The 14024-nt window shown below is 43.1% G+C and overlaps 1 protein-coding gene across 6 annotated transcripts in view; it reads right to left on the bottom strand.

Annotated features, from left to right (window-relative positions):
- Positions 1 to 6521: 6521 nt before the first annotated feature.
- GART (phosphoribosylglycinamide formyltransferase, phosphoribosylglycinamide synthetase, phosphoribosylaminoimidazole synthetase) overlaps positions 6522 to 14024 on the bottom strand; it is a 38197-nt gene continuing 30694 nt past the window's right edge. For 4 of the 6 annotated variants that reach the window (XM_025379977.1, XM_025379974.1, XM_025379976.1 and 1 more), the window contains exons 17-22: positions 13747 to 13953; positions 12606 to 12743; positions 8837 to 8967; positions 8419 to 8560; positions 7258 to 7373; positions 6522 to 7161 (exon numbers count right to left, since the gene is read on the bottom strand). In XM_025379977.1, the coding sequence (XP_025235762.1) occupies positions 6970 to 7161; positions 7258 to 7373; positions 8419 to 8560; positions 8837 to 8967; positions 12606 to 12743; positions 13747 to 13953 (926 nt within the window). In that variant the 3' untranslated portion in view covers positions 6522 to 6969. The remainder of the gene's footprint in view (positions 7162 to 7257; positions 7374 to 8418; positions 8561 to 8836; positions 8968 to 12605; positions 12744 to 13746; positions 13954 to 14024) is intronic. The other 2 variants (XM_025379973.1, XM_025379978.1) reach the window with 2 other exon arrangements.

Below are 14024 nucleotides of genomic sequence, written 5' to 3'. Positions count from 1 at the left end.
CTTTGGGAGGCTGAGGCAGGCGGATCACCTGAGGTCGGGAGTTTGAGACCAGCCTCACCAACATGGAGAAACCCCGTCTCTCTAAAAATACAAAAAATTAGCTGGGCATGGTGGCACATGCCTGTAACCCCAGGTACTCGGGAGGCTGAGGCAGGAGAATCGCTGGAACCCAGGAGGCGGAGGTTGCAGTGAGCCGAGATCGCGCCACTGCACTCCAGCCTGGGTGACAGAGTGAGACTCCGTCTCAAAAAAAAACAAAAAAAAAGAATGACATGGTTTGGTAGATACAGCCACGGAAAGGTAGTCACTATGTTTTGTGAATAAATAGGTATTGCTAAACTATGTTCAAGAAGCGATGGACCAATTTACACCACCAACATATTTGGGAATGTCTGTTACTCCACACTCTTGGGAACACACAGTAGTCTCTTTTTAATCTTTGCAGTCTAATAGGTGTATATCAACACACACACTTAAGATTCCTTTATTGTAATTATTGGCTGGGTGCGGTGGCTTACACCTGTAATCCCAGCACTTTGGGAGGCCGAGGCGGGCAGATCACCTGAGGTCAGGAGTTCGAGACCAGCCTGGCCAACATGGTGAAACCCCATCTCTACTAAAAAGACAAAAATTAGCCGGGTGTGGTGGTGGGCACCTGTAATCTCAGCTACTTGGGAGGCTGAAGCAGGAGGATCATTTGAACCCAGGAGGCAGAGGTTGCAGTGAGCTGAGATCACTCCATCGCACTCCAGCCGGGATAACAAGAGCAAGACTCCGTCTCAAAAAAAAAAAAAAAAAAAAAAAAAAAAGATTTCTTTATTGTAATTACTAAGGTAGTAAGGAATTACTGCTCTCCATCCTTCTAGTCCACAAAGCTGGTGGGATAAACACTGGTTATTTTGATGATGCATTTGCACAAGGAGGTGGGTAAATCAAGATGGTGTTCACACAGCTGTCTCCCTCCAGATGACTTGGTCACTTCTCCACTCTTTGGGCTGAATTGTGCCCCCCATATTGAAGCCCTAACCCCCAGTACTTTAGAATGTGACTGCGTTTGGAGATGTTATTTAAAGAGGTGATTAAGTTAAAATGAGGCTGTTAAGGTGGGTGATAATCCAATCTGACTGGCGTCCTTATAAAAGGAGGAAATTTGGCTGCAGAGAGACACCAGGGTTGTGCACACACGGAGCAAAGTCCCTGTGAGGACACAGGGAGAAGGCAGCCATCTGCCTGCCAAGGAGAGGCCTCAGGAGAAACCCACCCTGTAGACACCTTGATCTTGGACTTCCAGTCTCCAGGACTATGGGAGAATAACGGTCTCCTGTTGTTGAAGCCCCAGTCTGTGGTGCTTTGTCACATCAGCCCCACCAAACCAACACAGCAGGTATCTTTGATCCTTATACGTCCCTTCAGTAGGTCCCAGGGATTTGTGTTACCCAAACTGTTTCCTCCCAGATGGAAAACTCTGAAAGCAGGCAGAAGCTTTCCCCCTCATTTTCCTCTTGCTGAATACACCCTGCCCCGAAGGACAAGCTCTGGGCTGCTGCCTCCTGCTTTCCTCTTTCGGAGTCATTCTGCCACCGTGGAGATTTGGATTTGGGTGAGCTGTGCTGGGGGTGGGATGTGGGGCAGAGCCTCCTCATCCGAAGACAGACAGGAATTTCTGATTCTGGGATTTCGGGTGTGCTGAAGGGTGCTTGTGCGGATGGCACGGACTCTTCTCCCTTCTTGCTGTAGTTGGCCTCTAAGAGAAACGCACCAGAAGCTCGTTCTCCGCTCTTTGAGACAGGCTTCTTCAAGCTTCGTGGCGTCTCTCTCTCTTCTGTGTCCCCCTACTGCACAGCCTACTCATACCCAGTGTCCTTGGCTGGCTCTGCCCTTCTCACGCGATTGGTGCTCTCAGATTCCATGCCTCTACGTTATGTTCATGATCTACTCTCTCTTGCCAACGCCAATGCCTAAACCTCCTCCTCGAAGCTAATGATTGACCCCGGAGTGGTGTTACAGTGTTGAATACAGGAATCCCTCAAGGTGTACAAGGAAGTCCCACCTCCCCTCTGAGCATCATCCCTCCCTCATTTTGCAAAAGAAAGGCACACCTCTCACTTACCCCAGACTGTTAACACCTTCCAGGCAGCAAAGGCGCAATTGAAAAGGTTGATTTACTGTGGGTGCTAAAGAAGGGAAATTAATCCTTTACAGATTGGATGGTTTGGCCAGGTGTAATGGTTCACACCTGTAATTTCAGAACTTTGGGAGGTTAAAGGGGGAGGATTGCTTGAGTTTAGGAGTTGGAGAGCAGCCTGGACAACACAGTGAGACCCTAACTCTATAAAATACAAAAATTAGCCAGGCATGGTGGCACGAGCCTGTAGTCCCAGCTACTCAGGAGGCCGAGGTGGGGGTTGCAGTGAGCCAAGATCGTGTCACTGCACTAAAGCCTGGGCAACAGAGTGAGACTCCCTCTCAAAAAAAATTGCATGGTTTCCAATAATTGGTTTTCAACAAAAGTAAAGGAGGATCTAATAGACTCCTCAACTGAATATTTCACTTAAAGTGATTTTCAATGGTATATTTTCCTGGTGCATGTAATTGAAGCTTTCAAGGAGTTGAGTGATACTGTTATAACAACTATTTTTTTTTTTCCTGTGACTTTCTGGAGTTTGGTGATGTAGGAAATTTAAAATGCTGTTTGGGGCCAGGCGCAGTGGCTCACACCTGTAATCTCAGCACTTTGGGAGGTTGAAGTGGGCGGATCACCTGAGGTCAGGGGTTCGAGACCAGCCTGGCCAACATGGTGAAACCCTGTCTCTACTGAAAATATAAAAATATAAAAATTAGCTGGGAGGCCGGGCACGGTGGCTCATGCTTGTAATCCCAGCACTTTGGGAGGACAAGGTGGGCGGATCACATGAGGTTGGGAGTTCGAGACCAGCCTGACCAACGTGGAGAAACCCCATCTCTACTAAAAATACAAAAATTAGTTGGGTGTGGTGGTGCGTGCCTGTAATCCCAGCTACTTGGGAGGCTGAGGCAGAGAACTGCTTGAACCCAGGAGGCAGAGGTTGCAGTGAGCTGAGATGGCACCACTGCACGCCAGCCTTGGTGACAGAGTGAGACTCTGCCTCAAAAAAAAAAAATTGTTGTTGAGGTTTCAGTGTCCATAGATATTTCAATTCATGAAACTTTCGTTTTATAAAGCAAAATCAACTTGCAATATTAAAATCTTCACATCTTTATTGCAATGCTCAGAATACAGGTGGGCTTAGGAGTTAGCTTCTTAAATAAGGTTACACATGAGGACGAGGCAGGTGGATCACCTGAGGTCAGGAGTTGGAGACCAGCCAGGCCAACATGGTGAAACACTGTCTCTACTAAAAATACAAAAATCAGCCAGGAGTGGTGGCCCTTGCCCGTAATCCCAGCTACTCTGGAAGCTGAGGCAGGAGAACCACTTGAACCCGGAAGGCGGAGGTTGCATTGAGCTGGGATCGCACCACTGCACTCCAGCCTGAGTGACTGAAGTGGGGTTCACTATGTTGGCCAGGATGATCTTGATCTCATGACCTGGTGATCTGCCTGCCTCGGCCTCCCAAAGTGCTGGGATTACAGGTGTAAGCCACCAAGGCCAGCTAGTCTTTTTTTTTTTTTGAGAAAATGTCTCACTCAGGCTGGAGTACAGTTGTGCGATCACAGCTCACTGAAGCTTCGACCTCCTGAGTTCAAGGAATCCTCCTACCTCAGCCTTCCAAGTAGCTGGGACTACAGGTGTGTGCCACCATGCCCAATTTTTCTATTTTATTTGTAGTGATGGGGGTCTCACTATGTTGTCTAGGCTGGTCTTGAACTCCAGGGTTCAACTGATCCTCCTACCTGGGCCCTCCAAAGTGCTGGGATTACAGGTGTGAGCCACCATGCCTGGCCACATGTGGTCATTTATGACTGAATTCTTTCACTTAGCATAATGTTTCAAGGTTCACCCACACTGTAGCATGTGTTAGTATTTCATTCCTTTTTATAATTGAATAGCATTCAATGTATGGATATATCTATGGATATAGCTATCCATACATTTATCAGTTCATTTGCTGATGAACATTTGCACTGACTCCACTTATAAATCGGTTTTTAACTGTTAATTAACATTTGGCTCCAGATAAAGGAAAATGATCTAACATTGTGGTAAATGTCAAATTTATATGGCTTGTGAAAGAACGACTGTCAGAGATGGTGTCTTTTAAACAGTGGAGGAGGCAAGTGTATGCATTAGAATTGCTGAAAAACACTTTGGGAGATAAAGACAATTTTGGTTTTAAAAAAGCCAAAAAAGGGCTTTTTCCCAAGGTTTATCTTCCCTACTAGAATCTTCTTCCTACTAACTCAAGGAAAATCCTACAGGGAGTTTTAGATTATAAAGAAAGCCTTTAATGTTGATGTATTAAAAAATCTCCCACCTGGCTGCTATATACAGCCAAGTTTTGTTTTCTTGGAGACAGGGTCTCACTCTGTTGTTCAGGCTGGAGTGCAGTGGCACAATCACAGCTCACTGCAGCTTCAACTTCCTGGAATCATGTGACCCTCTGACATCAGCCTCCTGAGTAGCTGGGACTACAGGCACAAGCCACCACACCCAGCTAATTTTTGTCATTTTTGTAGAGATAAGGTCTCGACATATTGCCCAGGCTGGTCTTAAACTCCTGGGCTCATGCGATCTTCCCACCTCGGCCTTCCGGAGTGCTGCTGGCTTTGTACAGGCGTGAAGCACCACACCCAGCCCAGTCAAACAGCCAAATCTTCTTACAGTCTGAATCTGGGGGCTTTTATACAACATTACATGAGTTAATGAAGTTTTTTTTTTTTTTTCCAATTTGTTTTACTTCAATTCTCTCGCTTATAATCCAAAGAATCCTGGCAAATACAAAAAACAACTACTATAGGAGGTACTCTTGGGGCCTGCCGATTACCAGTAGAAGAGAGTTTTGTTAGAATCCTTCTTCACTTCTAGCCCCTGCCAACAAATATCCAGAAGGGAGAGTGCAGTAGGAAAAGTTAGGGAACCATCACAGTGATGCAGCTGGAATGCCATATTATCATAGAAAGACACTTAGAGGTCCTAGGGTCAGGTTCAAGTCTGAATTCCACTTAAAAACCAAAGAGGTCAGCTGGGTGCAGTGGCTCACGCCTGTAATCCCAGCACTTTGGGAGGCCAAGGTGGGCAGATCACCTGAGGTTGGGAGTTTGAGACCAGCCTGACCAGCACGGAGAAACCCCATCTCTACTAAATATACAAAATTAGCTGGGCGTGGTGGTGCATGCCTGTAATCCCAGCTACTCAGGAGGCTGAGGCAGGAGAATCACTTGAACCAGGGAGGTGGAAGTTACGGTGAGCCGAGATCGTGCCACTGCAATCCAGCCTGGATAATAAGAGTGAAACTCCCGTCTCAAAAAAAACAACAACAACAAAAAAAACAAACCAAAAAAAACAAAGAGGCTGGGTGTGGTGGCTCACGCTTGTAATCCCAGCACTTTGGGGGCCAAAGCAGGCAGATCAAATGAGGCCAGGAGTTGCAGACTAGCCTGGCCAACATGGTGAAACGCCGTCTCTACTAAAAATACAAAATGAGCCGGGTGTGGCAGTGTACGCCTGTAATCTCAGCTACTCAGGAAGCTGAGGCAGGAGAATCACTTGAACCCGGGAGGCAGAGGTTGCAGTGAGCCGAGATTGTGCCACTGCACCCCAGCCTGGGCGACTAAGCGAGACTGTCTCATCAAAACAACTGTATGAATGACATTTGCCTACTTTAATCGACGAGGGAATAGAGAGAGTGGATAAGAAACATGCCTAGTTTTATGCTTGAATCTAGAAGCCACCAACTCTCCCTCTAATCCTCTAGTGACTTACAGAGAAGTATGGATCTTTATAAACCACAGGATAACTAAACTTTACTGAAGCTAAAATCTGGGGATTACAGAAACTGTCAATAATTAGAGGGACGTTTAATGATACTTCAAAGCATAAAGGATACTATCCTTCAGAAATGGGAGCTATACAGAAATCTTAACACATCAGATTATGATCACGATGATCAGAAAAGTCTCAAATCAGATATACAATATAAGGAAGAGATACTGCCTCGTTAAGACTTGGGGAAGAGGTAAGTCACTTGACGCTGATCAGAAGGAGGCTGGGCAACTTTTACACAGTGGAATTTATAACCAAGATTATAAACGGAACCCAGGTGATACACTTAGGCTTGTCCTCATGTTTCTTTTCCCCATTTTAACTCAGATACATCCAGCAGTCATGGCTTCAAAAGCATATGATCTAAGATTAGAAAACATACAACTTACTATTTTTTTGAGATGGAGTCTCGCTCTGTTGCCCAGGCTGGAGTGCAGTGGCGTGATCGTGGCTCACTGCAACCTCCACCTCCTGGGTTCAAGCGATTCTCTTGTCTCAGCCACCTGAGTAGCTGGGATTACAGGCATGTGCCACCACGCCCAGCTAACTATTATTTGTATTTTTAGTAGAGATGAGGTTTCACTGTGTTAGCCAGGATGGTCTCGATCACCTGACCTTGTGGTCCGCCTGCCTTGGCCTCCCAAAGTGCTGGGATTACAGGCGTGAGCCACCGTGCCCGGCCGAAAACACATAACTTACAAAAATGGAGGTGATTCCTCATGTTGTCAGACAATACCAGCAACAACAACAACAACAACAAAAAAGAGGTGGTGACGGTCAGAAAAAGAGCATAAAAAAGACCAAGATACCTGTATGTCTCAGATATGCTACACTAACCGGTCTTGTTTTTAATGTCTCTATTTATTAAAAAATAGCAGATGAAGTAAGGGTGAGGTCTTTTTTGTCTTTTAGCAGTTTTTCTTTTGGGCCAAGTTCATGATAAAAAACCACCATGCAAACAGCAAATAATTCTTTCAAAACTGGCCCCATTTCTGAATTAGAAAGCTTCATTCCTCTTTAACCCAACAGATCTTGCCATTTTCTCCAAGCTGTACAGTTCCACTGGCCACCAACTGGAGGGCTGCAGGAAATGTTTTATGTTCTGCTAATTTTACTCTTTCAGAAAGAGTTGCAACAGTATCACCCCTCTTCACAGGAACAGCTTCTTGCAAAATAATTTGTCCAGCATCTACATCTTCCTGGAAAAGTAAGCAAAAGTTTTGAACATTACCTTCTAGCCAGTGTAATTTACATCTGACTACTAATATTATGTTGGTAGAAAAAGACATACTCACAGCTACAAAGTGTACAGTACACCCAGTAACTGTGACTCCGGTTTCCAGGGCTTGCTCATGGGCATTCGAACCCTTAAAAGAAGGGAGCAAGGATGGGTGGATATTGAGCATTTTTCCTAAAAATTAAAAAAAGCATAGCGGTCAGAATTTAAAAATCCTGGGTATTCTGTTAAAGGAATATGTTTTTCTATCTAGATCTGAAGTCAAACAGGAGTTGGATTCTGGGATGGATGTTTTCTTTGCCAAACACAGAAATGAGGTAAAAGTAAGTAAGTTCTCATCCACAAAGGTCCTGGAAGTAGCAAGTACCCGCCTTGCACAGCCAAAGGCATGCTGGGATGCTCTGAACAGACACTCATGGTGACAGGAAGGTGGGGAGTTCAAGCTGATACCAGCTTGTTGCTGGCACATACTATTAAAAAGAAGCAAGAGGTTCTTACATAGTGTCTACGTGCTTGACTTCTAACCACAAAGTGACCTCTCCACCAGACAGATGCTAGATTAGTTCTGTGTGGCTCATGTCACCAAAGGCATTGTTGATTTTATATCACACCACAAGTGCTCTAACTACATTCACCTAAAAATACATAAAGTCTTTGGAGGGAAAATGCATTTATTGTCCAACTGTGTGACCAACTGTGTGCACACATACACAAACAGGATGCAGTCAAGGCTTTTGGGGAGAAGGCAGTAACATAGATAGTATGTGTTTTCTGGCAATAACCTCCTCCTTGCCAACGTCTGGCAATGGTCTATGTTTCCTGAGAGAGGATGGACTCTTCCTTTCGGGACATACGGAATCTTTCTCTTTTGCTTCTAAACAAGTAAAGGAAGGTTCCGAATATTTATTCAGAAGATGAAATATTATCTTTGGAGTAATGTGAAACAAAACTAAGCTACATTAGAAAAAGTGATTAATTACAGCAAGCCAAAGTAAATGGATAGAGAGCAGGTTAATAAATCATCATTGGGTCATTCTTTAGAGTAAAACAAAGGAAATTAAACTGTGACCTGTGTTGAAGTATTAATAAAATATCACAGTCAAACAGGAGTTGGATTTCTGGGAAGGGTGTTCACTACTGGGATTGTCTGGCAAGTTAACTGTTCTGGAGACCATTTTCAATTGATTTCTCAATGTGATATCAAATAATTTTTGCTTACCATTCCACTTTCGGACAAAGGGGCCAGAAAGAATTCTCATGAATCCTGCAAGACAGACTATGTCTATGGAGAACTCTTCAAGGACTAGGTCAATTGCATTGTCAAATTCTACACGATTTTTATACAGTTTATGATTAATTACCTGTAACAGAAAAAGATAAGCACAACCTTTTTCAATGAATTACCAAAAATAATTAAAAACTCAACCTTTACACAGCCCATACTTCACTTCTTTGTAAAGATATACCTGATAGAGAGATTATTAAGAAAGGGACAGGATGAAGGAGAAGGCAAGGCCAGCACCCACCGACAATGGCAGAAGTCCAAAGAATAAGTGCCCCACAGACCAAGGTCCAGTGAGGGCAGATTATGAGCTTAAATATGGCCCACAGGAAAGATATTTTCCCAAGTCACTTACTCTAGTGGGAATACCAGCTCTTTCCGCTTTATCTAACCCAGCTACTGCGGCTTTGTTGGAGATAACAACATCAATTTGTGCAGAGCTATTTGGTTCCCGAGTACTGTCTATAAGTGCTTGCAGGTTCGATCCTGAGAAGGGAGAAAAACAACAGTGAGTTCATACTTTTTTTTTGAGACAGAGTCTCACTGTCGCCCAGGCTGGGAGTGCAGTGGCATGATGTTGGTTCACTGCAACCTCTACCTCCTGGGTTCAAGGAATTCTCCTGCCTCAGCCTCCCAAGTAGCTGGAATTACAGGCATGTGCCACCACGCCTGGCTAATTTTTTTATATTTTTAGTAGAGATGGGGTTTCACCATGTTGACCAGGCTGGTCTGGAACTCCTGACATTAGGTGATCTGCCCACCTTGGCCTCCCAAAGTATTGGGATTACAGGCGTGAGCCACTGTACCCGGACCCACACTTCTTAAAAAAAGAGATGTGCTGTTTTGAATAGGGGACTGTCAAATTTTCTGAATAAATGTCTTGGAAAAGACTGGTGATATGTGAGGCTTCTAAATTCCCTTTCTCTTGGCATAGGCAACTAAAGTAAATATGGAAAAAGCTTCTGTATAGCAATGGAAACAATCAACAAAGTAAGGAGACAACCCACAGAATGGGAGAAAATATTTGTAAACTATCCACCTGACAAGGAATTAATAACCAGAATATATAAGGAGCTTAAACAATTTATTAGGGAAAAATCTAATACTCTGATTAAACATGGGCAAGAGATCTGAATAGACATTTCTTAAAACACACAAATTGCAAACAGGTATATAAAAAGGTGCTCAACATCATTGATCATCAGAGAAATGCGAACCAAAACTACAACGACGTATTGTCTCACCCCAGTTAAAATGGCTTTTATACAAAAGACAGGCAATAACATGCTGGCGAAGATGTGCAGAAAAGGGAACCATCACACACTACTGGGAATGTAAATTAGTACAATTATCATGGAGAACAGTTTGAAGGGTCCTCAAAAATTAAAAAAAAAAAAGAGCTACCATATGATCCAGCAATCCCATTGCTAGGTATATACCCAAAAGAAAGAAAATCAGTGTATCAAAGAGATATCTGCAGTTTCATGTTTATTCTCCATAGCCAAGATTTGGAAGCAACCTAAATGTTTATCAGCAGACAAATGGATTAAGAAAATGTGGTACATCACATAATAGAGTACTATTCAGCCATAAAAAAGAATGAGATCCTGTCATTTGCAACAATATGGATGGAACACGAGATCATTAAGTTAAGTGACATAAGTCAAGCACAGAAAGACAAACCTCACATGTTCTCACTTACTTGTGGGAGCTAAAAATTAAAACAGTTGAACTCATGATGATAGTGCAATGATGGTTATCAGAGGCTAGGAAGGGTACTGGGAGAGACAGGGAGAGGGGATGCTAATGGGTACAAAAATATAGTTAGAACGAACAAAATCTAGTGTTTGGTAGCATAACAGGGTGACTATAGTCAACAATAATATATTACACATTTTAAAATAACTGAAAGAGGCTGGGCGCGGTGGCTCACGCCTATAATCCCAGGACTTTGGGAGGCCAAGGCAGGTGGATCACCCTGAGGTCAGGAGTTCGAGACTAGCCTGACCAGCCTGGCCAACATGACGAAACCCCATCCCTACTAAAAACACAAAAAATGAGCCTGGCATGGTAGCAGGCACCTGTAATCCCAGCTACTCAGGAGGCTGAGGCAGAAGAATCGTTTGAAACTGGGAGGCAGTGTTTGCAGTGAGCCAAGATTGTGCCACTGCACTCCAGCCTGGGCGAGAGTGAGATTCTATCTCAAAAAACCAACCAACCAAACAAACAACACACTGAAATAATATAACTGGATTGTTTGTAACACAAAGAAAGAATAAATGCTTGAGGTGATGAATACCGGGACATGATTATTACAGGTTGTATGGCTGTATCAAAAGATCTCATGTACCCCATAAATATATATACCTACCATGAACCCATAAAAATTAAAAATTAAAAAAATTCCCTTCCTCTTGGGATAATGGATTAATAGATTATGAAAAGCACAGATATTCCTGGATGGCCTCCAGTTCCATCCATATTGCTGCAGATGATGCGGTTTAGGATATGTAATTGCTCCTACAAATATTGTATCTTATGATCTAGCATTGTAGTAGAAACAGTATAACATTATGTCAAAACTGACTGATGAGAAATAAGCTGCTTAATTAAGAAAAATTGACCCTCTCAAGAACCACTATGCTATGACCATTACAATAGTTTCTTTAAAAAAATTATTTTTACATTTAGATTCAGGGGTACACACGCTTGTTTAGTACATGGGAATATTGTATAATGGTGGGGATTGGGCTTCTAGTGTACCTATTACCTAAATAGTGAACATTATACTTGATAGAAAAATTTTCAACCCTCACCCCTTCTCCCACACTTCCCTGTTTTGTCTACTGTTTCCATCTTTTTCTTTTTTCTTTTTCTTTTTTTTTTTGAGATGGAGTCTTGCTCTGTCGCCAGGCTGGAGTACAGTGGTGCGATCTTGGCTCACTGCAACCTCCGTCTCCCGGGTTCAAGCGATTCTTCTGTCTCAGCCTCCAGAGTAACTGGGACTACAGGCGTGCGCCAGCACGCCCAGCTAATTTTTGTATTTTTAGTGGAGACAGGGTTTCACCATGTTGGCCAGGATGGTCTAGATCTCTTGACCTCATTATCTGCCTGCCTCAGCCTCCCAAAGTGCTAGGATTACAGGCATGAGCCACAGCGCCCGGCCCTATTGTTTCCATCTTTATGTCCACATGTACCCACTGTTTAGCTCCTACTCGTGAGAACATGCAACATCTGGTTTTCTGTTTCTGAGGCAGTTCACTCAGGATAACGGTCTCCAGTTCCATCCATATTGCCGCAAATGATGTGGTTTTATTCTTTTTTATGGCTGCACCTTATAATAGTTTCTTTGCTTTATTATCAACTTGGGCCTAAAATACATTAAAACCTTAAGATCGACTTGTAAAGCAATTAAACTTCTGGGAATGAATCCTGAAGAAATATCAGAGCTGGGTGTGGTGCTGCATGCCTGCAGTCCCAGCTACTCGGCGAGCTAATAAGGTGGAAGGATTGCTTGAGGCCACAGCTGGAAGCTGCAGTGTACTATGATTGCCTCTGTGAATAGCTACTGTACTCTAGCCTGGGCAACACAGCAAGACTGTCTCAAAAAGAATCATGATGATCTTGGCCATCAAATAAAAAAAAAATCAGATATGCATTTAAGAACATACTGAATATTTGCAAGAATGTTCATAGCAATGTTACAATAGAGGGAAAAAAATCAGGCTACATCCATCTGAGAGAATACAATACTCATTACTTTACCCCTTTATCCATAAAGGTCAAACATAAACTTCTTCTTCTTAATAATATAACAATAAAAATTCCTCAACTGTTTTCAGACTTTTCAACAACAAAGCTATGATACAAAATGAGCTGGAACTTCAATCTTTTCTGGTTTCTCTTTAACCGGCTTTCTGAAATCCTCTACTTTTTTCTTTGGGAGCGGTCTCAAATTCCTAAGAAAAGTGGAAAGCCTAAGAATGCTGAAAAGACAAAGACAACCCTCATGATTCCCTGCAGTCCCTAGACTCTGCCTAGAGTATCCTTACAATCTCAAAAAGTGCAGGGAGGAAAGGAAGGGCAGTCAACAGCTCTACAGTGAAGAGGAAGCCATATCTCACCTGTTCCAGATATTAAGACAGCCACTCTGGCCTTTTTTTTTTCAAAAGAGAAATGATTTTTCAGGGAGCCATTCTTCAACACTGACCGATTTATTTGCATGCTTTCAATCAGATTCTTGACTTTCACACGTGGAGAACCTTCATTCCAAACATATTCATAAATAAGTAAAGAACAATTGTGAATTAACAGGAATAATGGAAAGAAAAATATTTTATGAAAACTTTAGGGTATATTTTATCCTGAAAATAAGATAATGCAAAGAGTAAAATGAACAACACCTTTGTATCACTTAACACTATTCGTTCATAAAAACTTCCAAAAGGTGAACATACGTAATTACTTCAACTAAAAGCTACAGACCACATCACTATCTTGAAGCACATAGTGGATATATACAACTGCCTGCCAGTATTCTGCCCCTATCCCCCAAATCTTCCTAGTGAGACCACCCACAGTATTGCCATGACCTCCTGGTCTGGGGGATAAGCATGTGACCCAGCAAAACCATTTAAAGACTTGATATGGGATGTTTTTATTGTAATGTGAGCTGAAGGATGTTATCTTTCCGGCATTTGGAGAACCCGCTTGAAAATGAATCCTACACAATAGAGGAAAGAAAGGCAGATATAGGTGAAGTCAACAAGGTCTGACTCTTTTTTTTCTGTTTTTCATTTTTGTGAATCTTCTCTGTATCATTCCCATTTTAGTATATGTGCTGCCGAAGCGAGCATGTGACATCTTTGTTAGTGAATCTGAGTGGATTTTCTGCCCCTCTGCCAAGTTCTAGCACTTCTAGCAGAGTCCTGACTGATATAGTACTTGTCAGGGTGCTCGCTATTCCTTGAATTGAGCTGAGTGACAAAGCAGAACCATGAGGTCTTGTGTGTGGGGAGATTACTTTGGGAAGTGATCCTGTGGGGTGTGGTTGTGCATGCATGAATGCTCAGAGTTCTGAGGCAGAAATGAAGAGATATGTGGTATTGCTGGGGTGGGTGCTGTCATGTTACATCTGTGTAAAGATAGTTGCCATAGCGATGGCTGCACTAAAAGGTGGGCAGAAAGCTTGTGAGGCAAGGCTGAGGTATAGCTAATATTATACAGCTAAAATTATATACCTAAAAATGAATAAGGAGCAAGTACCTTCAGCTCGTGCAACCACACTGCCAATCACCCAGGCTTCTTCCTTATGCTGCTGGATATCCCTCAGAATCTGCTCTGTCTGCTCCTTTGATACCACAAGGGCAGCGCCAACCCCACAGTTAAATGTTCTGGCCATCTCCTCCTCAGAGAGTTGTCCTTCCTGCTGTAACCATGAGAAGACTTTGGGGATCCTCCAGGTCTGGGCATCTGAAAATAGACATGAATTGTTTGATTTTTCCTACCTTCTCACACAGAGTACAAAAGTATGCACATATTCA

This window comes from Theropithecus gelada, chromosome 3 (assembly GCF_003255815.1).
Source record: "Theropithecus gelada isolate Dixy chromosome 3, Tgel_1.0, whole genome shotgun sequence".
NCBI lineage: Eukaryota > Metazoa > Chordata > Mammalia > Primates > Cercopithecidae > Theropithecus > Theropithecus gelada.
This window is presented reverse-complemented; position numbering and strand designations above follow the sequence as displayed.